Here is a 25,966-nt window from a genome sequence, read left to right as displayed (position 1 = left end):
AGCGGACTCTTCTCAGGTACTATGTTAGTCCTGAGCACAGAGAGGAAACATTTAACACTTCCTAGCTGCTAGTGTGGGTCATGGCTTCTCTTCACACCATGTCCAGAGGGCTCTAGAGAACTTGGTTGTAGGAGATGGAGGTGTTGCAAATTCAGCTTAGAATTCAGACAGGGGAAAAGACCCACGGTCTGCCTTGGGTTGTGGCAAGTCCATTGTGGGGTGGGCTCTAGGGCAGCCTTAATGCTTCCTAGACTGATGTCAAGCTGGAGTGGGGACTCCCCAAATCAAAATTCAGCCCATGGAGGAGTGGAAGGAGACATGCTGGTTTTCATATCTAGCCTGTCGTTAGGAAAGGTGGACAGGCCTTGCCTCTGTGAGCCTCCGTTTCTCCATAGGAACTCGCAGTACGTGTAGGCCTTAGCAGGCCTTGAAGGCAGGTGAGGATGAGAAAGGATCTTGAGAGCTTAGTGGTCCTGCCCTCAAGTTCCGGCTTCTGTACTCCATCACTGTGTATTGGGGAACGATGATATAAACTCTCAAAGCTGTGCTTCCCAGTGGTGCAGCCTCTCAGTGTGGAAAGTCAATACACAGAAAGCTCTTAGACAATACTGTTAGTTCTTCCCGGGCTCTCCCCAGCTCCTTTCTGACTTGTTTCCTTCCTCCAGCTCCACCTTGAACGAAGTCAACACTTCCTCGACCATCTCCTGTGACAGTCCCCTGGAGCTTCAAGAAGAGCCACAGGCAGAGCCTGAGGCAGACCCAGAGCAACCACAGGGTTCGGGCTGCCAGGAACCCCTGGCTGAAGCAGAGGACAGCTTCCTGTAGGGACTGGACCCACCCCACCCTGTCCAAAACTCCCGTATGCCTCCCAGCACCCAACCCTCCTGGCCTGGCCTGGCCACCAAGCTGTTGCACTGCCACCAGCTGCTTGAAGAAGGACCCTGGTGTGCGGACCCAAGGTCCGGGACCAATTTAGCTTAGGAGGCAAGAGAACTGTGGGGATCGAGTCTCTGCCTCTGGAAGGCCATGAGACTCTGAGCCAGAGCTCCTCCAAGGGATTCAGTTTCCCCAGATATAAGAGGAAGCGTTGGGCTTGGCTCTCAGACAGGTATGGAGCCTGGATTCCTGGAGAGAGTGCTGGGTGTAAGGCGGTGTGTTCATGATTTCCTCCTGTGTAGCCAGCTGGATCACTCCACTTCGATCTTCACAAGAACGGGGCAAGAACCTGGTGCCTGGCTCCTGGTCAAACAGAGGCCAGCCTCGGTCAAGGTCCTGCCCTGGTGCCAATCTTAGGTATCCTAGGCCCAAGCTGGTCTGGGGCCAGCCATGCTTAATGAACATGGTTAGGGGTGAAGGCAGAGCTGAGTACAGGATGCTCTGGCCTGCATCCCTCAGGGCACAGCTGGCCACAAGAAGTACCCATGCCCTTCGTCCTCCTCAATGCTGGAGCGTGTCCCTCCTCACTCTCAGCTGACCTGCCCACCAGAGTCTGCAGGCCCTCTAATCCACGCCTAGGATATGCCTCACTGAAGTGAGCTGTATCTCCCTGAAGTGTGCCTCACTGGGAGCCCTGACTGCACTAGACTTGCAGTGAGACCTTGGAGGGTGCCTTGTTCTCTCTGGGTACCAGTTTTCTTTCCCCTTTGAAAAATGAACAAGTTGTACTCATTGACTCTGAGTGCCCTGTCAATACTATAATTCCAGAGTGCCCCAGGGATTTGCCGTTATCCGGGCAAAGTGGGGTCAAGTCCCTAAGCCACCTCTCTGGGAGTCAGCTGAACTCTGGAAAGACTCAAGAAACACCACATCTGGGGATTCAGGAACTGAGCCTCTTCTTCAGGTCCCCAAGTGTAACTGCCCAGGCCTTGACTTGGCCTAACAGTCAGCGTCCTAGGAAAACCCCTTACAGCTATCCTGAGGACACAGAAGGACCACGAGACCCTACTTATGCCATGGTAAACTCTGGAGTCAGCAAGAGTGGCAGAGAAGGCAAACCAGGTCACCTCAGGCCACTGTCACCAGGAGTGTGGACAGATGTGATGGAGAGTGAGTGAGGACAGAGGGAGGCTTGAGGTGGGCATGAGAAGTAGACGCTATGGGGGCTGCCATCTTGACTGGCAGCTGTCCCAGGCCTCAGGCAGCACCACATGGGAATGTTTCCGTCACTGGCTTCTCACTAACCCTGAACCAATGGACACTGTAGGGCCCTGGGGAGTGAGGGGTGGGATGGGACAGTGTAGCAGAAGTCAGCCCTTCTGGGGGCCCTCCCATGCTGGGTTGCTGGCTGGCAGCTCCCTGCCCGGAGCAGCAGAGGTTGCTGGAGGATGGAGAGCACTGCTCACAACGGTACCAAAGATGTAATCACCTAGGTTTACAAGTACTTGTAGGACTCACAATAACCCACATTTAGACACCGGAAGTGCTATTTTATATGCTGTTAAGTTTTTCTATCTGTACTTTTTTTTTTAAGGAAAAAAAATGTAATATTAAACTTGGTGCTTCTCACTGAGAGACTGTTCTCTTGGGTTTCGGTCTATGTGTCCAGGATTGAGGAGACAGTTTGTTCCAGACAGGTCCGTCCCTTTGGCTCCGACTCACAGTTACCTTTTTTAAAAAGCGAGTTTCATTTCCTCCCATCCTGGGAAGTGGTTGGGTGACCACCTAGGCCTTGTGCTTGGGTTTCCAGGTGTGAAGCGAGACTTTTCTGATCGTGGTATCTGGAAGGAGAGCGTGGGCTTACAGAGATGCCAAAGCCTTCTCCACCCTGCCCACCTCACCATGTGCTCTGGCTTTGGCCACTAAGCTGAGTCACCCTCCCTGTCCCACTTCTTGCTGCCCACAGCCAGATTTGAGCTGGGGTAGCTTAAGGAGAGGTGCCTACCAGAGTCCGAATCCTAGGTCCTTGAGAGTCGTCCCTGGAACCCAGGTAGGAGCAGCTCAGACCGAATACTCAGGAGGGCCAGAGAGCAAGAGAGAGAAAGGAAGGATTAGGGGTGGGGGAGAGATGAAGTGCTGAGGGGCAGTGTGGTGGAGTAGGGCCGCAGGAGGGGGAAAACCACGCTGGCTGAGGACAGAGGGGTGCAGACCCAGGTGGTTTCAGCATCCCAGAGATTATGGGGTCAGCATATCTATTGCATCAGATAAGCAATCTGGTTCTCGCTGGGTCCTGGCTTTAGGTTATTCTGATCGCAGCCTACAGTACACTGGCCTGTGGGACACTGACAGCAGCTCAGAACCAGGGACATTAGAGCTTTCAGGACAGGCAATGGGGAAAGGGTTCCAACTCAGGCTGGGATTCCCAGACCCTCCCACCTCAGCTGTTTGGCGGGGCCACTTGAGATGGGAGCAAGTTTTGCCTGAGGCCTGTCATTCCTTGTTGTCTGTCCGGCCTCCCCTTACTCTATGTGAACTGAGGGGAGGGCATCTCTGGATTCAGGAGCTTCAGGCCATGGCTCCCAGGGTGAGTAAGAGTGGAGTTATGCCATGCGATAGCCCTGACTCACAGACAGCTGCTGGCTCAGAGGCAGCTGAGACACAGCAGGGGAAACCACCTGACAAGAGAACCTAGCTTAAACACTGCTACCTCTCTCGGGACCCCTAGCTTTAGAGGGCACCCCAAGGCGGTGACACCCTTCTGCCCTGGCTGTGGTAGGCATGGAATAAAGCAATATCCCAATCTGCCTTGCAAAAAGCAAAACTCACATTTCAGACAAGACTTTCTGTGTCTGGGATGCCCTTACCCTGGTCTTGGAAGTCAGGAGCCCCAGCCGCCCGTCTCAGACTGATTCTTACAGACCGGAGGTGCAAGACACCCCTCAGACCTTAGTTTCTCCATGGTGTATGGAACTGTCAAGGTCACTGAGAGTGAAGTACGCTAGAGCCTTGGCTGCCATTCACCCAACAGCAGGTATGCCAACGCTGGCTGGCTGTAGCATGTGCGTTATCTTCTCGCCCCTATCTCAGTCCCATGGACACCGAACTTAGTCCAAGTGAGACGAGAATCCCAAGCGACTTTTCCGGTGTGGTTGCTGTGCCAGGCTGACAAGAAACTGTGATCTGATTGTCTTCCACCTCAACTTAGATGGGAAAGGAAGCAGATATCTGACAGCTGGGGACCCAATCCTTGTCTCCTGACTCCAGGTCTTTCTGGATCTGTGTGTCCCCTAAAAGAATGAGTTAAAAGTGCTGGGTAGAAAAGGGGGGAGGTGAATGACCTTTAGTGCCACCAGCATCCAAGGGGAACCCAACTAAACACAGCTTGGGAGTGCCCATCAGAGCCCCAGGGGCCTCTACACAGAATGGATTCTTGACTTCCAGAGAGCAATGGGGTTTCAGGACAAGTCAAAATGCAACAAAATCAGAGTGCCCTGGCTAGGCAGAAGGGCAGACCCTTGAAGAGCCGTGTGAGCGTCAGAAGAACACACATAAAGGCTCCAGCAGCAGCTATGGAAGGGATCCGAGCTCTTAGAGTTACACTGTTTAAGGCAGGTAGCCCATAATTGAGGCGAGGGGGAAGAAAAGTGTGCTGTCCTCGTCACATCTTTACTGGAAACGTCTTTATATTAACGAATGGAATCGCAGGGTGGCTCATGCAGTCACTTCGTCAGGCATCCACTCCAGGAAGAACTTCAGCTAAGACAAAGACTTAAATTCACCTACTTCTGCCTCTACTGGGATCAAAGGCAGGTACCACAACGCCTACTTTTTTTTTTTAACTTAAAAAAAAAGATTTATGTAGACAGGGTACAGAGTATGGCTATTATTTGCATGCAATACCTATAGAGACCAGAAGATGGCATCAGAAATCCCCTTCCCCCTTCAATAACTGGAATAATGGACCATCTTGAGCTGTTCTGTGGATGCTGGGAAAAAGTAGAAATTCTCTCTCTGTCTCTCTGTCTCTCTCTCTCATATATATATGTACACACACACACACACACACACACACACACACACACACACACACACACACTGCCTCATCCTTGCAAGGCTCCCAGGAGTGACCTGACTGGAGAGGCAAGGGAATGAAGAAAAGACAGACAGACGTGCAGAAATACCTGGGATCAGGTGGTCTAAGCTAATTTCAGTAGGAGCAGTCTCTGGATGGAACTGTCTGCAGGTGGTAAACATCCATGGAAGAACGGTGGTCCTTTTCTGCATACATGGTCAACATTCACACAGGAACTAAAGAAGGCTTTGCCAGGTCTGAAGCTATAGGGCCTTTGACATGGCTATGTCCATGTCAACAACACACATTCACTCAGACCTTCATATACTCAGGGCTTCCTCTGCTCCCCACGATTTACTTTTTCATTTTATGAGTATGGGTGTTTGGCTTGCCTGTGCGTGCAGTGCCTGCAGAGGCCAGAAGAGGGCATGAGGTTCCCCTGGACCTGAAGTGACAGACGGTTGTGAGTTACCATGTGGGTGCTGGGAACTGAACTCAGGTCCTCTGCAAGAGCAGCTAGTGCTCTTAACCACTTTCTCCAGCCACGTAGATCAAAATTTAAAAAAATAAAGGAGTTTTGCTTTACACAGATTCCACCAATAGATGAAGACCTGTGTTTTTATCCCAAGCATGTTCTGTCAGCTGTGTTTATAGCCTTGTTTGTGGTATTCTTAGGAAGAGAGTACAGTTCTGCATATGGTTTCTGTGTAGGGAAGTTTCTAGTCTGTATGTAGAAACTCCTGACTCAGGCCACAAAAGGTCAAAGTGGGGGTGGGCGCGACTCTTCCTTGTGTACGCTTTGCCTTTTTCCGTGTTTCTATCCAGTGCCACTGAGGTTGCGTGAAATTAATGAAAAATGTTTGGAGACCGGCTTGAATCTCCGAGGCCTGTTTGGGTTCCTGCTTCTTAGCCTCGTCACACAGGGAAAATAAATGAGCTGGAATTTTCCTTCCAGACAAATGAGCCACCTGGGCTATTCAATTCTTCCAGATTCCACTCTCAGCCAGGAGTCCTTTTTTCCTGGAAAAAAGATGGAAATACTGAAACACGCTGTGGCTGTGGGGCCCTGTGTGCCCCGATTAAGTGTTTCCAGCCCCTATCAGCACCCCTTCTCCAGGTTAAGGCCCTTTCCCCATAAGGCCTTGTTTATCTGAGTATGTTATTTAGGTTTGCATCAATTCATTCATTTTGTGGATGTGTTTCAAGTTTATAATTATTATATAATTTACACCACCACCCTCGAAACTTCTTATGTGTTCTCATGGTTGAAATTCTGATAACACTGTAAATGCTTACTCTCTCTGCTTACCCAGGGGATAGGAAATTAGCTTACGAGAATTCTTTTTTTCTCGTTGCAAAATTTAGTTACATTTATCTAGGATTTTTCCTTCTTTGTATTTATGTTAACATTTTTGCTTTGTAAATAATTAAGTTATAATCATTTTTAAAGCTATTACTAGCATTTTGCACCTTTTTAGTTTTTTCTTTACAGTATTTTAACTCAGGGAAACATACAGACATAAATTCATCCATCCTTAGAGCTGCATGCGGTTTAAAGTATCCCTGGGCCCTCAAGTAGCTACTGATGAACACTTACGTCATTTCCGATTTTCCACCTATAAATTACACTGCAACAACCCTGACTTGAAACACGCTGCGTTTACACATCTGTGTTTCTGTAGGATATATCTCCAGCCAGAATTACTGAGTAGAGGATAACCTATTTAAAAATATAGGAGAGGAGGCACACACCAATAATCCCAGAACTCAGGAAGTGGAGGCAGGAGGACCATCATAGTAAGCCCATGTCTTTGTCTGTCTGCCTCTGTCTCTTTCTCTCTGTCTCTCTCTCTCCTCATCTCTCTGTCTCTCTGTCTCTCTCTCCTGGCATTGGGTATGGTAGCGCACACCTGTAATTCCAGCATGCAGGAAGTGAGAACAGGATAGCAAATTCTAGACTAGGCTGAGCTTCATAGAAAGACTCCGTCTTCCAGTAAACAACAACATCAAAGAGTTACTGGAACCCAAAGTCTGCCTTCCTAGCACCTGGGCTTTTGAGTTAGGGTCCCAAAGTAGCTCAGGCTGGCCTACAACTTTCAATGTAGCTGAGAATGACCTTGAACTTCTGATTCTTCTGCTGCACGAAACACCACACTCCACATCAGTTCCCTTTAAAACACACAAAGTTAGAGCTCCAGGAGCGGCTCTGAAGTTAAGAATTCTTTTTGCTCTTACAGAGAGAGGACCCCGTTTTGGCTTCCAGCACCCACATGAGGGCTCACAGCCATGTGTAACTCCAGGTCCAGGGGATCCAACATTCTCTTTTGGCACCCACAGAGCATCGCAATGCACATGGTACACATGCAACAAGACATGCGTACATGTAAAGTGGAAAATAAATAAGCATATTTTTTAAAAAAAGAATTAAAATGTGCAAAGTCATAGGGCCTCTAGGAAGCATAAGGAAAAAAGTCCACTAGACATGGTGGTGCACACCTTTAATCCCAATTCTTGAGAGGCAGAGGCAGGTAGATTTCTGTGAGTTTGAGGCCAGCCTGGTCTACAGAGTGAGTTCCAGAACACCCAGGGCTGTTACACAGAGAAACCCTGCCTCAAAAAACCAAATAAAATAAAATAAAATTCAACATGAGAACAAGAACAATACTGGATCTAGCAAGGTGTCCTGGCCTTACTGGAAGTCTGGAATCTGTCAGCTTTACTGTAAACAGCCAGAAGCAAGCAGGGAACACAGATCAAGATCTCACAGACCAAAGCCCCAGGGCCACTGACCAGGCAGATGGCCCCATGCTGCATCTGATGCTCCCCAGGCTGGGCCTCCCTCCCAGGTTTCAGGGGGTACCCCATCTCAGACTTTAAAGTTCTGGGGATACTCAGTCCTCATCATGAGCTGAGGAAAGAAACTGAAGAAAGACGCTCAAATGACCTGGAACCTTAGGGCCTGGGTAGGTTGCCCATGTCTTTCTTTGTCATTGCCTTCCTGGCTCAGGCCAAAACTCCTTAAAGACAGTGGGTGGAGCCTAGGGTTATAGTGCCGACTGGGATGAAGCTGGGAGGGGGGTTCCTCTATGAGACAGAGTTCTCGGCCCACTCTGGGCTATGAGGGTGTGTTAACAACTGAGAGTATAATTTTCTGGGTGCTTCAGAGCCTGATCGGGGTCCCTGCTCTGGTCAGGGATTTAGGGGTAGGGGAGTTGGAAGCCATACAGTCTTCCAGTGTCATTTTTCTCTCTGTGTCCGACAACATGCAGGTCCGTACCCTCCAGTTCCTCCTCGGTGTCCACTTGAGAGCCTGCTGTTTTCCTGGCAGGCGTAGAGCAGGCTGCCCCTTGTTAACTTCCCTGGTTCTATCGTTGCAGCTCCACAGATTCCAGGGTTGGGTTTTGTGGGCTGTCACTGCAACACATCCGAAAAGTCACACACAGGGGAGTAACACAGCTTGTGGAAGATCTTCAGCTTGTCAGCGTCCCCTCCCCTCCTCAGAGGCCAGAGGGAGCTCCTAGGGCTGTGTTTCTCCGCTTCCTTGTTGTCTACCTGTGACTCACAAGTAACACCTACTCTTCTTCTTCAGACACCTTCAGTGGCTCCTCACAGCCTGACCCAGTAGGCATGTGGTATCCATCCTGGCCATGAGCCCACCCCCTGCTGTTCCCTCTCCCACCTCTGTCCTTTCAAAGCCTATTCTTGCTATGTGAGACACACACTTGCTGACCTCTGCATGTCACCTACCACCTGGCATTCCTAGCCTCTGTGGTAAAGGGTCATCTTGCTTAAGTCCTAAGGCAGCAGAGGCTGCCTCTTCCACAAACTTTCCTGTCTTTGTGCTGAGTGTGGACCTTCTGAGGGCTGTTTTTGTTGTTGGTGGTGGTTTGTTTTGGTTTTTGTTTTGGTTTTCAGTGACTTTGACCTCTGATGTCCTCAGCACTCTTACTACCAAGCCTCTGTCACGCTTTTTCTCTTTGCTAGAACATTCCACGCTCCTGCTCACTCTCACCGCCTGCTTAGCTTTGATTAGCCCTTCCCCAGCACAGTTTCTGGTGCCCTCAGGACCTCCTGCACCACACCCATGCCTCCATTCCAGTTCCATGGCTGTGAGTTCCAGAAGACAGAGACCATGAATGAGCTTAGTCGAGAGACTGGCACCGTTGCATAGTCTCAGAACTCTTTCTTCCTGCATCGGCGCAACGTTCGCGTCACCCTTTCGGTCTCCGAGATCTTCATTTAGGTAAGATGCATCTGTCGCTAGATGTGTTAACACACGTAGGGAGCCCAGCCATATTTACTCCCTTTGGTTCTTGGAACCTTCAGACTTCATGGCAGGGAGTCTATTTCTAGATGCTTATTGGTACCAGCTTATTATCGTAACTGCCCCCACCCTAGCCACTTGCTCTTCCATCTCCCAGGCCGGTAAAGGCTCTATATGCAGGGACCAGTGCTGAACCCTGGGCTCCCCAAGCCCCAAGCAAAGCCTAACATATGAGGTATTCATTAAGTGAATTGGTTATTGGAAATGAGGAAGCCTTGTTCTACTTGGCTTGTTCACCCTTGATGCATTTACTCATGCAATCTGGCGGGGACTGAGTTCTCCTTTGCCAGGCATGACCAAAAACAAAAGCTGTTGCAGCTCCAACCAGGGAGCTCCTGCTTGGCAGGTGTGTGTCACCTTCGCAGGATATCAATGACCACCCTCACAACTGTGTTCACGCTGGATGAGAGCTGAAAAGCCTTGAGGATGTCAAAGATGGACACAGAGCTAGAAGATAGAAAGAAAGAGGGGTATCCACAGTCAAGACAGAGACAGGAGGAAGGCACAGTGGCACAGGAAGAAGCTGCAAAACACTACTCAGGACTGTGCGTAGGGGGGACGGAGAGGAAGAGGCCATTCAGCAGGGGGTAGGGCATAAAGGTGCTTGTGAGACCCCTTCCAGATTGTCAGGTGGAACCCACTTAACACTCACCCCCAGAGCCAGGTGTGGTTAGCCCTCTCTGGCCTGGAGCTGATACAAACCAGCTGCCAAGCCACCCTGATGTTGGTTGTCTGGTTTCTAGCCCAGAGGGTTCCAGAGTATGGGGCGCATGGCATCTAGAGATTCCAGGAACCAAACGGAGAGATGAAGGCTGGTCTCTCCACAGGTGCAGAAGCACTGTGTGTCCCTTTACTCTCAGCAGGTTTTCCTAATCCTTGGACTCAGATTCAACTCTACCTCAGGAAGAACCGTTCGGTCCTTGTCTGTCGTCCTCCCGACAGCATCATTGAGACCTCCTCACCCGGGGCCACCCACTGAGACTTTGTGCCAGGCCCCGTGCAAGGCCCTCTGTGTAATTATCTCACACAGTGGTCTCAGCCCACAAGGCTCATTCTTTTCACAATCAGCATTTTGTGAATAATGAAATCCAGACCCAGAGAGGTGTGGTTCCTTACCCAAATTCCTGGGGATGGCAGAGTTAACTGAAACCAGGCAGCCAGCCTGTGCTGATAAACACCAGAAAACACAGTGACCTGGGGTCTTTGAACTAGTGAGTGTGCCAAGTGCCCATAGATGTGGGTGGGCAGTGGCCTCAGCAATAAGAACACCTAGAGATTTGGCTGTGCATGTTATCATCCTCCCCATTCACTTCTAAGGTAGCAGAGCTGGCTGGTCCCAGTGTCTGCTGTATGTGCCTGCGACTTTTGAATTCGTGTTCCCACATTGCTCTTGGAAACCTCTGGGCCATTGAGATGCCATCACTTATGTGATTAGGCCTGATCTCCTAGCTGGGTCAGAAGTCTTTGCACACGGGCCTCACCCTCCTCTTCCTCTTATTACTCCTACTCTGACTAGCCTCTGTCCCAACACGATCCCTTCTCTGAGACAGTCCTCTGGAACAGAGGACCCCTTTCCTCCTTAAGGTCAGCTCGGGCACCGCTGCTCTGGAAACCTCCACAGAATCTCCTGTCTCTGTCACAGCCACACTTGCTGGCCTCCAAGCTTGTCAGACTAAGAAGGGAGCGTGGCACGGACGCATATTACTGGAGATGTGATGAGGGGTGCGGAGACCGGATGTGCTGGAGAGCCTGTTCCAAAGGGTCTAAGGACACAGCCAGGACAGCCGCAGGGTCTGTCTTTCCAACACTGCAGAGCTGTCTCAGAACAGGAAACAGTATTTCTGGGGATCCACAGGACAGCAGCAGGACGGGTGGGTGCCCTGGGGAGGTAGTGTGCCCTCACTAAGGACGTGCAGGCCCACAGCTTTCCAGCAGTAGAAGTTGTGTAGGAGAAATGTACCAGCTATCTCACCTGGGTAGCAGGGACAACAACCCCTTACCTGGGTCTGAGACTCAATTCTACACCCAAGTCTTCCCAAAGCAGTTGTGGAACCCCGGATAAGATGCCTGCCCTCCCATCATTCCCTCTCTTATCTATACAGCGGATAAAAAGCAGGACAGCGATCCCCTGTGACCCCAGCCTGCATGGAAAAATGGAAATGAAAGTGTCTCATAAACAACGCAAGCTCAGCACAGATGAAAAGATGGGGAGGTTTGACTACAGCGTAGAAAGTCCTGCGTGCGTGACACTGTCCAAAGAACACGAAAGATGTGGCAGACTGCGAGAAAACGTTTTCAACATCTGCGGCCACAGGGTTAATAGTCTGGCTTACAAACAGTCCCAGCAAATCAATAAAAGACAAAAGGGGAAAATAGAAAAGTAGACAAAAGATCTCTGTAGAAGGATGGATGGTGAGCACATGGAATCAAGTGTTTATTTCATCACAAATCCAGAAAAACAATATTAAAACACTAGTAAATTAATGCTTGTTTCTAGGAGATTGGTGTGTGTGTGTGTGTGTGTGTGTGTGTGTGTGTGTGTGTGTAGTGCTGGGGATGGAACCTAGGATCTCACACATACTAGGCAGATTCTCTAACAATTATCAGCACCCCCAGGCCTGGGAAAAAAATGTAAAGACCAGTAATGTTCAGTGTCAGCAAGAACACAGTGATGCTGGTTTCCCACATGGCTGTGGAAGTATACAAGCGTACTGCCTCTTTCAGAGGACAGTATTTCCACATCTCAAGTATCTATGCTGACCAGACATCACTTTTCTAGAACTGGATCCAGCTCAAATAATTGCATTTGTGCCCAGAGGTTCATGTGTTCACTGTGGTATTGTTTACAATAGAGAAAAACCAGAAGGAATGAAAGTGCCCATTGGTTAGAGAGATCTCAAATGCAGCAATGTAAAGAAACTAGTACCCTGAGTGTGCGGTGGTGTGTTCCCATAATTCCAGAATGCCAGAGACAGAGGCAGAATGATCACGGGTTTAACCAGCCTGGCTATCTAGCAGAAAACTTTCTCAAGGAATAAAACCCAAACTGAAGCAATAAGAACAGCAAGGTAAATCTCTGTACTCTTAAGAAATGGGTCCCGTGTCTCAAGAAAATGACCATCACATCCAGAGTACTTTGGCAATGCAAAAGCTTGACTTCTGTAGAAGGTTGTCTAGCTGTGCCAAATCAAGAAGGCAAGAGGGTCCTGATGAGTTTTTATTCCTAACACAAAGGGGTCCTGTGCCCTGTGAGTGATCAGAGATCAGCCTCCAATTATTACATGATTCGGTGATTAAATATGCAACAAGTGACAGGCAGAATGCATTCTGAGCACTGAGTGTAATCTTGAACATGCGTTTGATTTCAAGACCTCCCGACTGCTGGCTAGTTGACGTTACTAAACTTGACACAAGCTAGAGTCATTTCTGAAGAGGGAACCTCAGTGGAGAGTATATCCCTGCCAGACTGGCCTGTGGTGCCTTTTCTTGATTAATAATCCATTAATAATTAATAATCAGCTCACGTGGGTGGTGTCACCCTGGGGTGGTAGTCCTGGGTGCTGTAAGAAAGTAGGTTGGACAAGCCATGGGGAACAAGTCAGTAATCAGTGTTCCTCCATAATCTTTGCACCTCCAGGTTCCTGCCTTGAGTTCCTTCCCTGACTGGCAGTGTAAGCAAAATAAAAGCCCCTTCCTCCCCAAGTTGCCTTTGGTCATGGTGTTTCGTCGCAGCAAAAGGAGCCTAAGACACTGACCTTGGAGGAATTGGAGCTTCTGCCTAGCATCATTTTACGATCCCTTTTTAAATGAAGCCCTTTGATAGAAAAGACAGGACATTTTCCTCCACATTTTCCACATAATGGCATGGAAAGATTTCTAAGATGTGTTGTTGATTGTTGTGTGTGTGTTTGATTCTGGGTTCTATTATGATGAGTTCCTACACGTTTCTGTCTGTTCCTTTGAAAGTGCCACAGGGCAGCTTTCTGGGAGTCTAGAAACAGAGTGATATTGAGGCAGGAGAGAAATTAGGGAAAAGTGAGGAGGGCAGGGAGAACAAAAAGAGTCATCCTCCTCCCATCCCCCACACGGACCTGGCTTACTTCTTGCTGCCCAAGACAGGAGTTTCTTCCTTGCTCCTTCATTTTTCTTTTTTTGTCTTCTCTTGTCTTTCCCTGTCTTCCCTCCCCTTCCTTTCCCTTCTCTCCCTTCCTTTCTTCCTTTTTTTTTTTTATTTGATTTTCGTTTTCAAGACAGGGTTTCTTTGTGTAGCCTTGGCTGTCCTGGAACTAGCCCTGTAGACCAGGTTGGCCTTGAACTCACAAAGATCTGCCTACCCACCGTTGCTTCCTGAGTAATGGGATTAAAAGCATGTGCCACCACTTTCTTTCTCTCTTTTTACATGTCTCTGTGTGTAGTGTGAGTGTGAGTGTGTGTGTGTGTGTGTGTGTGTGTGTGAAATTAAGTTGACATCAGGGCTTTACTAGATCACTCTGTACCTTATATATGGAGGAATGGTCTCTTCACAATGACACGGGGATTGCTGACTTAACGAATCTAGCAGGGATAGCTTGTCTCCACCTTACCTATGCTGAATTAACAGATGAGCCACCATGCCCACTCAGCATCTATGTGAGCGCTAGAAACCTGAACACTGCTGCTCACACCTGCACAGCTAGCCCTGCACCTGCTAGGCCATGTCCCCAGCCCTCCTTTGTGTCTATATACATTTTAAGGCTTCAAGTGGGATAGAACTGACATGCTTAGCAAAACTAAACTTGCAATCCACGGACATGTTATGCATCTCAGTGTGTGGTTACGTCTTCTTCAGTGTTTTGTATTTGATCTGCAGACTTCTACATAGTTAAGTTTGACTATGTCTCTGTTAGAAATGGCAGCTTTGGCTGGAAGTAGGTGCCCCTGTTACTTTCCTCAAGCTTCTGTCCCTTGCAGTGTACACTCAGCAAGCTTGTTTCTAAAAAAAAAATAAATGAATATATTCATACATAAGTAAAACAGTATTTTTCTAAAAAATAAGTATTAGGGTTTTTATTTTTCTCTGTCTCTACAACCCCTGTTGGCCTAGTTCTTGCTATACCGGGGGGTTTAATGCAATTGATGTTTGTGCATTCGTTTTGCTTCTGTACCCTTAATTTTATTAACCTTCCTTATTAGTTTTAGTAGGTTTAAATTTTTTTTGTAAGGACATTTTATTTTCGTATAGAGATATTTTATTTCTTCTTTTCAAATGTGTGTGCCATTTATTTATTTATTTATTTATTTGGCCTCACTGCAGTGTCTGAGGTGTCTAGTATTTAAAAAGAGAATAGACATCTTGTTTCTTATTTTAGGAGTAAAGTATTCATTCTGTCACCATTTGGTTTGATTTTCTTTTTCAGATAGAGTGTGTGCGGGGGGGGGGAGCAGTGTGTAGCTGGCCTTTAAATCTTATAATCCTCCTGCCTCAGCTCTCAAGTGCTGGGATTACAGGTGTGAGCCAGCATGTCTATCTTATGAGAGATTTTAAAGATCAGGAGTAGACGAGTGGACAGGAGCTATTGTCTTTGGTTTGAACTGGTGAGTGTGATTAGGGTTGTTTACAGAAGCCTTGGCAACACCCAGGGGGGCGGGGGGGGGGCTCTAAAGTGAATTTCTTGTAGACCAAAAAAATGGTTTGATTTTTATTTTCTTACCCAAAGAGTACCTGTGCCTTTCGATGAATCTATTCAGACTACTTACACTTGTAGTAGTAATTAATACAATGGATTTAAATCTGCCACCTTCTCAGATCTCTCTGGCCCTCTCTAGATGTCTTTTGTCTCCGTTTGTATTGACTGTGTTTTAGTTTCGCCTCAACATTGGCTACAACATTGGCAGTTTTCAGTGTTTGTCTTAGGGTTAAGACAAGCGTATGACTTTAGTTCAGAATGTCTACCTGAATAATATTATGTTGAATTAAACCCAGCCCCGAAGACCACTCTGCAGTGTGCCCCCTCCACCCTTTGGGACGCTGCTGTCATTCATTTCCCTTTGCCTGGGCAGAAAAGCCCAGCACTGTGATTGCTGGTTTTGCACTAACAGACATTGGCATGCAGTGGCCTTTGGACCAAATGGAGACTGCTTCCCGTTTTTTGGTTTTGAAAACAGTTGTCAGTTACTCTCAATGGTTTACGCATCATCTGTGCCATGCATGGGCCAAGAGGCCACCGTGGCGAAGTAGCTGTGAGAAGGCTTTTATGGCCAGAAGACGTAAAAGGCTCCAAGGTTTGCTTAAGATAATTGTCTTTAGAGCAATTAAACAGTAGTTGTGCTTTGAGCTTCTCTTATTATATTATTAGTTTCTGGTTTGTATCCCAGTCTTTCACTTGAGGGGCTCCCCACCACGACCGCCACCGTGCGGTTGTGAGCTTGGCAATAACCACAGTCAGCTTTTGTCTAAGATCTTCTTGTTCGTTTTGTTCCTAAGTGGTCACTTTAGGTCTAGCATTTCCACATGGTTCCAAGGCCTTTTCACCCCTCACACCAACTCAGTGGCCACTGCCCATTTCTCTCTGCGGCCCCTGGCAACCACCAGTTGGCTGCCTGTCTTTATGGACTTATTTATTCTGAGTGTTTCAGATGAATGGGGTTATGTCATACACTGCATTTTATGTCTGGCTTCTTTTACTCGGCTCTGTATTTTCAATATTTAATCATTACTTTTTAAGTTATTTATTGAGAGAGGAAGAGAGAGAGAGAGAGAGAGAGAGAGAGAGAGAGAGAGAGCACATTTGAATGCAGAGGGATCAAAGGACAGCTCCCAGGAGTCTGCCCTCTCCTTCTATCATGTGGGTCCTCGGGACCCAACTTTGTGGCAAGCACCTTTACCAGGTGAGTCATCTTGCCAGCCTGGGAGTCCTTCATCTTGAACATTTATTGGTACTTCATGCCTTTTGTAGCTGAGCAATATTCCGTGCATGGTGGTGCCACATTCTGCTATGTATTTCTTAGCTGATTTCACCTTTTGGCTATTGGATATAGTGCTGAGTCAAACATCCATGTGTAAGCATTGGTTTGAGTCCCTGTTTTCAGTTCTTTTGATTACGCCTAAGGGTACAAATGCTGAGTGTATTAATGAAGGTTCTCTAGAAGAACAGAACCAATGGGATGAATACATATAGTCATATATATGTGATTTATTAGTATATATGAATATATATGCTTTATAAAATAAATATTAAAACGGTAACAGCAACCGAACCACACCTGAGAGCTGAGAGCCCTAGTTGCTCAGTCCCGGAGGCTAGGGGCCTCAGCAATCGGAATAGTCCCAGAGTAAACTGTCTCTCGTTGCGGAGGTGGACAACCTGGTACTTACTCAGTTCATAAGGTTGGGTGCCTAGAAGGTTCCTGGAGAATTGCTGGCCATTAGTTCACAATGAAAACCTGGACACACTGGTTCTGATAACATCTTAGAACTCGGGCAGACGCAACAACAGAATCAACAACTTGGCAGCCAGAGAGAAAGACAAGGGAGCAAAGGGCGAGGAATCTTCCTCTGTCACGCTCTTTTATCTGAACTGCGACCAGAAGGTGCCAGGCACAATCAGGGCTATTGTATGATGTTAAGCTCTTTTGACTCTTTTGGGGGGGAGGGGGGCAGCTCTCAAATAAATCACACACAGAGGCTTATTTTCAGTTATGAATGCCTGGCCTTAGCCTGGTTTGTTTCTTTCCAGTTTTTCTTAACCTAAATTATCCTGACTACCTTTTGCCTCTGGACTTTTATCTTTCTCTATGTCTGTATATCTTTCTTTACTTTTTCCCCATGACTTTGCTGTGTAGCTGGTTGGTTGGCCCCTGATGTCCTCCTCTCCTTGTTCTCTTGCTCCTCTTCTTCCTCAGGTCTCCTTCTATTTATACTTTCTGCCTGCCAGCCCTGCCTATCCTTGCTTCTGCCTCACTATTGGCCATGTGGCTCTTTATTAGGACCAGCAGGTGTGTTAGACAGGCACAGTAACACAGCTTCACAGAGTTAAACAAATTCAAGATAAACAAAAGTCACACACCTCAAAATAGTATTCCCCAACACAGGTCACATCAATTAAGGCAATTGGTACAACTCTTCTGGTAAGCCTCTCTACTTTGGTGATTCTTCAGTGGCAAGTTGACATTAAAACCAACCATATTACTTGGTCATATGGTAAATCTGTTGCTACTTTGTTGTTGTTCTTTGGGACAGGGTTTCTCTGTGTAGCCCTGACTGTCCTAGAACTTGCTTTGTAGACTAGGCTGGCCTTAAACTCACAAAGATCCACCTGCTCCAGCCTCTCAACGACTGGAATTAAAGGCATGCACCACCATGCTTGTCTTCTGTTGCTAACTTTTTGAGGAACTAGCAAATTAATTTCCATAGAAGCCACACCATATTACGTTTCCACTAGCAACGTGTGGGTGTTTTGGTTTGTCTGTTTCTGCAACAATACTTGTTACTTTCTGAGTTTATTTTGTTTTGTTTTTGAGACAAGTTCCTACCTTGTAGCCCTGGCTGGCTTGGAGCTCACAGAGACCTGTCTGCCTCTGCCTCCCTAGCCCTGGGATTAAAAGCATGTGCCACTGTACAACAGGGCTCTCCGAATTTTTTTTTTTTAATGATGACCAAGAAGTAAGGGTGACACATCCTCTCATTGTGGTTTTGGCCTAAACTTCCTTAGTGACTTATGTGGCTGAGTATCTTTCCATGTGAAGTGTTGGCCATTTGTATATAGTCTCTGGAGAAATATCTACTTAATGGTTTTGCCCATTTAAAATTTGAGTTGTTTGTCCTTTTGTCACTGAGTTGTAGTTTACGGCTTTTATTCATATGTGTGTGTGTGTGTGTGTATCTGTTCATTCTGCATACAGCCTTGTTCAGCATGTGATTTGGCAAGTATTGTCTTCTGTTCCCCACGTCACCTTTTCATTCCCTTGATATTGTCCTTTAGTGTCCCAAAATGTTCAGTTTTGGCGAAGTCCAGTTTATCTAATTTTACTTAGATTGCCTGTGTTTTGAGTGATAGGGCTAAGATAGGGCCGTTTTTTAGTTTGGTAATGAACATTACCCTGAACTCTATTATTTTATTTTATGTATGAGTACTCTGCATGTATACCTGCAGGCCAGAAGATGTCATCAGATTCTCTTACAGATGGTTGTGAGTCACCATGTGGGTGCTGGGAATTGAATTTCAGACCTCTAGAAGAGCAGCCAGTGCTCTTAACCCCTGAGCCATCTCTCCAGCCGCCCCCCTCCACCGACTTTATTCTAAGAGTTTTATCATTTGCCTTTGATTTGTTTCATCTCTGGCTAATTTTTGCTTATGGTGACAAGAGTGGACATTTGTTCTTGGAGCCACAGATACCCAGTTTGCTCTGTAGATTTGTTGAAAGAAATACTCTTTCCCCCACTGAATACTCTTGCCACTCTCGTGAGGGTTTACTTCTCAATTCCTGTTTTTTTCTACTGATCTGCGTCTACTCTTAGTCCAGTGCCATACAGCTTTGGTTCCAATATGTTTGTAATAAGTTCTGAAATTGAGACGTGTGACTCCTCCAACTTAGTTCTTCTTTTCAAAGTGTTTAATTATTTTATGTCACTTAAAATTCTACATGAATTTCAGTCAGCCTTTCTATTTGAGCAGGAAAATGACTATTAGACCTTGGGTAGGAATTTCATTGATACATAATTTGCCATCTTGACAATATGATTGTCTTACAGTGAAATCTTTCCAGTAAGTCTTCTGAACATCAGGGCAGCTTCATGATTCAGTTTGTAAGTCCTGCATTTCCTTGGTTACATTTATTTCATGAAGGAGGAGGCAGCCATGATCTAGGAGGATGGGCTTCTTGTCTGGCCACGGAACGAGCTGTACCTTTACACACAAGCCCCAGCTCACACTGAGGCTGTTCCCTTTCGCTCCATCTTTGTTGAAATTTTTAAAAATATCGAATGCACGTTGGATTTTGTCAAGGATTCTTTCTCTGCAGCCCTGGAGATGCTCAGGTGGGGTTGTGTGTTCCATCAATGTGCTACCCTGAGTTCTCACATTCTGAGTGAGTTTGGGATTCCCACGCAAATTCACCTTAGCCATGGCGTGTCTTGTGCGGTGTGTAGCTGGCATAGCTCCAATAACATTCGTTATTGGATTTGATTTGCTAGTATTTTCTGCATATACAGTGCATATGTACATTTGCCCCCCCCCCTCTTGTTTTTTTTTCTTTTTCATTTTTGAGATAGGGTCTCATTATATAGCTCAGGCTGGCCGTGGGATTGTGATGATCCTCCTGCTTCTCCCTGCTGAGTTCTGGCATCATAGGCATGAACCTCCACACTTAACTTGCAGCTTTGCTTTCTTGCCATTTTTTGGCTAGCCCTTTCCTGAGAAAAGCATATTGCTACATAAATGCACTTGTGCATATAAAGGAACAATGACCGTTTTCTTGGGTCAGTGTTACATTGAGATTATTTTCAGTTTCAGGGTATAAGTTTATAACTACGGTACTTAGAGATAAGACAGAAAATCATAAAAGAATAAACTAAAACACACAAAATGGATTGCCTTTGAAAAGTGAGGATGTCCCAGGGAGGTGACTCAATGGGTAAAGAGGATCTGACTTCAGATCCCCTGCACCCATATAAAAGCCAGGCCGGGTGTCACATTCCTATAATCTCAGCATTGGAGAAGCAAAGACAGGAGGATCCCTGGGGCTTTCTGGTCAGTTAGTCTAGCCAACAAGGTGAAGAGGCACTGGGGCAGACTCCTAGAATTGACCTCTGACCTCCCCTCACACCGTACCCGCACCCATGTGTACAAACATGAACACAGACACATATATATCACACAGACAAAAAGAAGGACAAGAGAATGCTCTTTTTAAATAGAAGAACGTTTAGATGCCTTGTTAAAAAAAAAAAATCACAAAAAGGTCTACACCCTTATCGCCTTGGAGGCTGTGAGTCCGTGAACAAGCTTAAAGGTATTTGACCTCTCTGAGCTTGGGTTCTCCAGCTGCAGAATGAGAGTAGTAACAGTCCTTATCACTGGGGATTTAGAAACCCGCAGACCCTGGCTCTCCTGTGTTCTCTATCAGCACAGAAGACTTCTGCGACCAAATGTGTGTGGTGGGAGTGGACTACGTCACATGCCAAACAAACTACCCCTTCTCAGCTTGTCTTTTAAGTCTCCTCGGTGCTGCCACCGTCTGCTTGGAGAGTGCTCAGATCTAGACTTAGGGACTCAGTCTCCACTTTACCCCACTCCTTGACTAGAGGCACCACGACCTCCTCCATGGATTTCTTTAATTCACTAGAGCAGCTCACAGAAAAGTCTGGGAAACATGTTTACTGATTTGTTATACAAGATATGACAAAGAACTAGAGACTCTGTCCCCCAGACAGAGATCTGGAGTAAGGGGCCATGCCCTCCTTTAGGAACCTCTATTTTAACCAGAAACTTCTGGTTTCCCTTAGTCTTTCAGGTAACCAGACTCTATCTTAAGCTGTCTGAGGGCTGTCAGCTGCTAGTCAACTCAATGGTTCATAAAATGTACAGTCTTGATGCTCACAAAGATGTTAGGGATTGAGCGTCAGCAAATATGAGTTCATGATATCCTAGATAATCAGGACAAATTTCAGCAAATCAGGGTCTGACCACTTGACCTAGAATTTGAATAGAAAAGGCGACAGTTGAAGGCAGTGAAGGAATTTAAGCAACTGTGGGCCTGTCTTCTGGGAAAGGGTCCAGGTTTAAATACAAGAAGACCTGGTGTGGGGGAAAGAGGTCCTGCTAATGGCACTGTGCTGTCGGGTTGACAGTGTCTCTGTTTGCATTCTACCAATCGGCCCCCGAGGGGTCTTTCTTGGCTTACTAGCTTCAGTGGACAACTTGGTTCCTACTTAGGAACAGCCTCATTTCTTCTCACTACCACTAAGCGAGGACAATCTCATCATGGGGTCATCTGTCTGCAGGGCTTGCTGTTTCTAGAACCCAGGTTGACTTTGGTTTAGGACAAGTGATGGAAACTTCCAGTCACTTCTGTAGAGGCTGGATACCATAGAAACCCAGTTCCTCAGTGGCCCTTATCTTGATGCCTTCAACCTGGAAGGCAAATGAGAAAGGCGAGAAGAATTTAGAGCCTAGCATGTCTCAGGCAGACTCACGGGGCTTCTGGGAGACTCCTATCTGTGCTCACTGACCGTTGCACTGGAGCATGATTCTTCTCCCGAGTTTTCTTAGAGGTGGCTTCTTAAGTCCCTCAGACTTAAACATTTCCCTGCAGGATCCGTTCAGTTCTGCTACAGATTCTGCCTCCTTCTACCTCTCCCTCAGGAGTGATGCTTTGTGTTTTTTTTTTTTTTTGAGACCCGATATTTCCAAACTCTATAGTTCCCTTTCAGCCTAGCTTCATAAAAAAAAAAAAGAAAGAAAAAAGGGGAAGAGGACCAGGCCAACGAGGAGGAAGAAAAGGAAAACAAGACTGACAGCCAGTGCAGCAGACAAGAGTGTGTTCAGCTGTCCTCATCCTCACAGAACTAGCAGCTAGGAGCCCTGCGCTCAGCCGACCCTCCAACCTGCATCAGCCTACGCTGCCCCCGGGGAGACTATGGAGCTGGGGGCTCCATTGGTCCTGCTGCTGGCCACAGTTTGGCATGGTAAGAGCAGAAAAGGGGGTGTTCGTGAGGGTGTTACAGAGAGGGCCCGCAAAAGGACCCTGAGCGTCGCCGCCCCACACGAGCAGCCCCCACTCTCTGCTTCCGTCTGCTCTAGCACCGGAGCGCATGTTTGTTTTTATCTGGAGAGAAAAGAAGGTGAGAGTGGAGTGGAACCAGTCTGGCCAGGGCTGTGAGGGAGGCAAGTGTAGCCTTTGGCTCACAGTGTATCTTCAGTGTGTCCCTGCTACTTTGGAAGCCGCTAGCCACACTCCTCATTGGCAGGTGGGAAAGTGGGCATGGGTGAAACTCAGGGCAAAGCTTTCGGATGTTTCCTGTGCCTGCAGGAAATTACCTGGGAAACTCCTTCAAGGCAGATGCTGAGAGGTCTTGGGCACGACTGACACTTGCATATCTGAGAGAATCTTAGGAGTCCCCCACTGCTCAGTGGCTTCTGCAGTTCTTCCTTGAGTGATCCCACCAGCTGGACAGCCCAGGTAGCCATGGTTAGGCAGGACTCGGTTCAGAAAGGCCCTTTCTTGGACAGCTTGGGTAAAGGGGCCAGGGTGGAAGAGAAGAGGTTGGTCTTTCTGGCCCAGGGTTTGAGGGTGGGGAGTTCGGAGGAGGTTGGAAGAGAACACACGTGAACTTGTTATTGAGTAAACAAGCAAGAATGTTAGAGGGGGACCAGGGAAGCCAGAGAGGGTCTCCCCAGCCATTGTCTTCCTAGATGCCCCCCCCCTCAACTTCTTGGACAGCAGAAGCTGCTTCGAAACTATCATCTCGGAAGGTGTCAGGCTAAGGGTGAGGACTGGCATACATGGCCCAGAGTGGCCCGGCGAGCTCGTCTAGCACAAATGTTGTATTTTATGACACCTACTTATTTGGAGAAAGGATGGAACTTGGTGGGGAAGGACAGGCTCACTCCGGTCCCTAGGGAATTGGTGCTGCTGGTGATACAACAGTCCACTGAAGATTCTTTGCTGGCTCAGCCAGTCTCACTGTCTCGTGTCCTGGCACTTTCCTATTAGAATGTGAGTGGTAAATGTTAGGAAACGCACATTCTTGAGAATAAGACCTTCTCACCCCAGAAAGTCCTGTGGATTTGAGTCACTGCTCCTTCAGGCTTTATCTCTAGGACTGCTTATGTGCACTGCGTGTGTGTGTGTCCCAGTTCAATGTCCAGCTCCAGGAGGAAGAGAAGGTGAGAGACATCGGTGGGAAACCTAAGTTTTTAGCCTAACAGGTTACTGGTGATTGAGACCATGGGGGCTTCTAAAGGGATAGGAATAGTGTTGAAGCACTTAGAGGGAGAAAAGAGACTGGCCTCTCCTCTTTGGCTGGTGGTCATGAGGGCAGAAGGTTGTGGGGGTGCCGGCTGGAGCTGCTGGTGAGAGTCTAGTATGTAGGTACAAAAAGGAGGAGGTTTGGGTCAGGGGAAGAATTTGAGGGGGGGACGTGTGAGATAGAAGAAGGGATAGGCACAGGGTCAGTGGCCATCAAGCGCTCATCCAAGGGAAGGGAGAGATGATGAGTGGGCTTCCCTTCTGCCAACCATGCCCGCGGGAAGTGAGAAAAGCCGTGCGGTGGATGTGGAGTGTGTCAACCCTGTTCTGCGTAAATATCCAGGAAAACGGGCTAGGAAGAAGTAAGACAGAAGCCTCCAGAGTACATCTGGAGGTCAAGACAGGAGACCAAGATAAGGGGAGCAGAGTAGCTCTGGGGAGGGAAAGGGAAAAGCGACCAAACCAACGGGGAGATAAGCCAGGAGCAGGGGCTTAGAACCCAAGGTCGAATCCTGTGACCTTAAGGGTTAAACTCTTAAGTTACTATCTGGCAGGTTCAAGGACTCCCCCTGGGCTCTGCTGTTTTCCAGGTGAACACTGGGATTGGTTCTATCAGACAGAAGAGAGTCCGAAGCCCCGAGGGTCAGCAACTTCCCCATCTGGAAAGGACAGTCAGGGTCCCTAGCCCTAGTCAGCATGAGGCCCAGGCCAGGGTGAAATAGCTCGTCCCTCTTCCTGCTAGTCATACTGCACAGGAAAGCCACAAATCTACATCAGCAGTGGCAGTGTTCTTTTCTTCTACATCTGGCTGATCGGAAGCTCGGGCAGATAAAGGCTGCATGTTTCTCCATGGGTTTGAAATCAGAGCAGACGTTAAACCAGGCTATGAAATCATTTGCGTGGAGAGACTTTCCTTTTATGGGCTCACACTTGGGTGTGGGGAGGGTACCCTGAGGAGTGGTTTTAGGAACCACTGGAATACTCTGAGTGGCCTGGTGTCCTTGGGGCTGCCATGTCACTGTGTCGATATCAACAGCTGGAGTTGGAGGGGTTAAACTTGCGGCGGTCAGCAAACAGGACAGTGACACAGACACTCTTTGCACAGAGTGTTCTGAGACCCAGCACACTGTCCCCCGACTCCAGGACTCCCTCATTGTGTGGAGAGGAGCAATGGCCAGGAGGGCAGGGAAGCAGAAGTGAGAGCGCCAGTCTAGAAGGGGCCATAGGCTGGGCGGAAACCGGGGCCAGCCTGGTGCCAGCAAATGTGTTTCCGCCCACACACAGCCCAGAGTGCCTGCCGGCCCCTCAGAGGCTGTGAATCAGTTCTCACTTCCCTCCTTCACCCCTATTTCAGGCCTGGGAAAATTGCTGACACTACAGAGGCAGCTAGCCTCCTTCCTTAAGACCTGACAAGGGTTTTAAGTTCTCCTTTGTCCTTCAAGCAAATTTTCCTTAAAAAGAGATTGGCTACCAAGAAACCCGGCAGGTCCGGAGAAATGAGAACAGAGTGGGCACCTCAGCAGTTTTCATTCATAGACATGACAATCAGAGTCTTTACTTGGCAACAGTTGATGCTGCCAAGACTTCCCGGCATCTGGACGACCTTGCTGGAAAGATGTGAATCACTGTCTGCATTTGTAGGCGAGGGGGACAAAGTGAGGAGGATGGATGGCCTCAGGTCACCCCACAAGGCATGGGCCTGATGTGCAGTGGTAGGACAGGGCACAGCAGGAGACACGTGGAGCTTCTCTCTACTGGGCTAAGAACTCACATCTTCTCTTCTTTCCCAAGTGAGGGAAGTCAGGACTTGGCCATCTGTTTCTCCATTTGCTTCTTTGAAACTTGTCGCGCTTAAACGGGGCCCTGGGCTTGGCTCTGCATTCACAGCTTGCTTTGTACATGGGATTGATGAGGTCCTGTCCTGGGGTGGGAAGTGATGCAGAAGGCTGGGTCCCCATGGCTCTATGGGGAAAGTCTACACCAGGATCTATCGTTGTACTGAGCTGGACGATCCCCTGGGGGGGCAGTACCACCATCCACTTGAGGTGGCTCCCTGAGCAGATGTCCACAGATTTGGGAGCTGAATGAGGGTTAGGTGATAAAGACTCCACAGTACCAGAACTCTCGCTGCCCAGAGCATGGTCCAGCTCAACTGGAGGGGTAGCAGGGCTACACCCCAGGCCTCACTTCTGTCTGCACCCTCCTTTAGGTCATGGGGCCCCCTGTCATCGAGCCCAGTGGCCCAGTGTTGGTTGTAGAGCCTGGCGCAACGGTGACGCTAAGATGTATGGGCAACGGCAGTGTGGAATGGACGGCCCCATCTCTCCCTACTGGACCCTGGACCCTGAATCTCCCGGAAGCATCCTGACCACAAGAAATGCCACCTTCAAAAAACACGGGGATCTATCGTTGTACTGAGCTGGACGATCCCCTGGGGGGCAGTACTACCATCACACTTGTATGTCAAAGGTGAGGATACCAAATTTCCCTGCATTGGGCAGGAGGGGTTAGCTCCTGGCATTGGCATGCATAGTAAGCCCAGATCTGAGTTTGTGAGTTTGAGCATTGGCCATGAACAAACTTTATCCAGTGTTTTACAATTTAGGGCAGGCCTCACAATAAACCCTATGCAGTAGATGCTATGACTACCCTCCATTTTCCAGGGGGCTCACAGGGGTTGATTTTTTTTTTTTTTTTTTTTTTTGTCTGAGATCATACGGCAGCAAGTGCCCAAGGGTACAGAAGCC

At 47.9% G+C, this 25,966-nt stretch overlaps 1 protein-coding gene across 2 annotated transcripts in view; it reads left to right on the top strand.

Annotated features, from left to right (window-relative positions):
* The window catches only part of LOC121445248 (platelet-derived growth factor receptor beta), a 38,630-nt gene extending 36,125 nt beyond the window's left edge, over positions 1 to 2,505 (top strand). For both annotated transcript variants that reach the window (XM_041647291.1, XM_041647289.1), the window contains exon 23: positions 666 to 2,505. In XM_041647291.1, the coding sequence (XP_041503225.1) occupies positions 666 to 825 (160 nt within the window). In that variant the 3' untranslated portion in view covers positions 826 to 2,505. The remainder of the gene's footprint in view (positions 1 to 665) is intronic.
* Positions 2,506 to 25,966: the final 23,461 nt, after the last annotated feature.

This window comes from Microtus oregoni, unplaced genomic scaffold, assembly GCF_018167655.1.
Source record: "Microtus oregoni isolate MIOR12 unplaced genomic scaffold, Mior012 000168F_ref0000490, whole genome shotgun sequence".
NCBI lineage: Eukaryota > Metazoa > Chordata > Mammalia > Rodentia > Cricetidae > Microtus > Microtus oregoni.
This window is presented reverse-complemented; position numbering and strand designations above follow the sequence as displayed.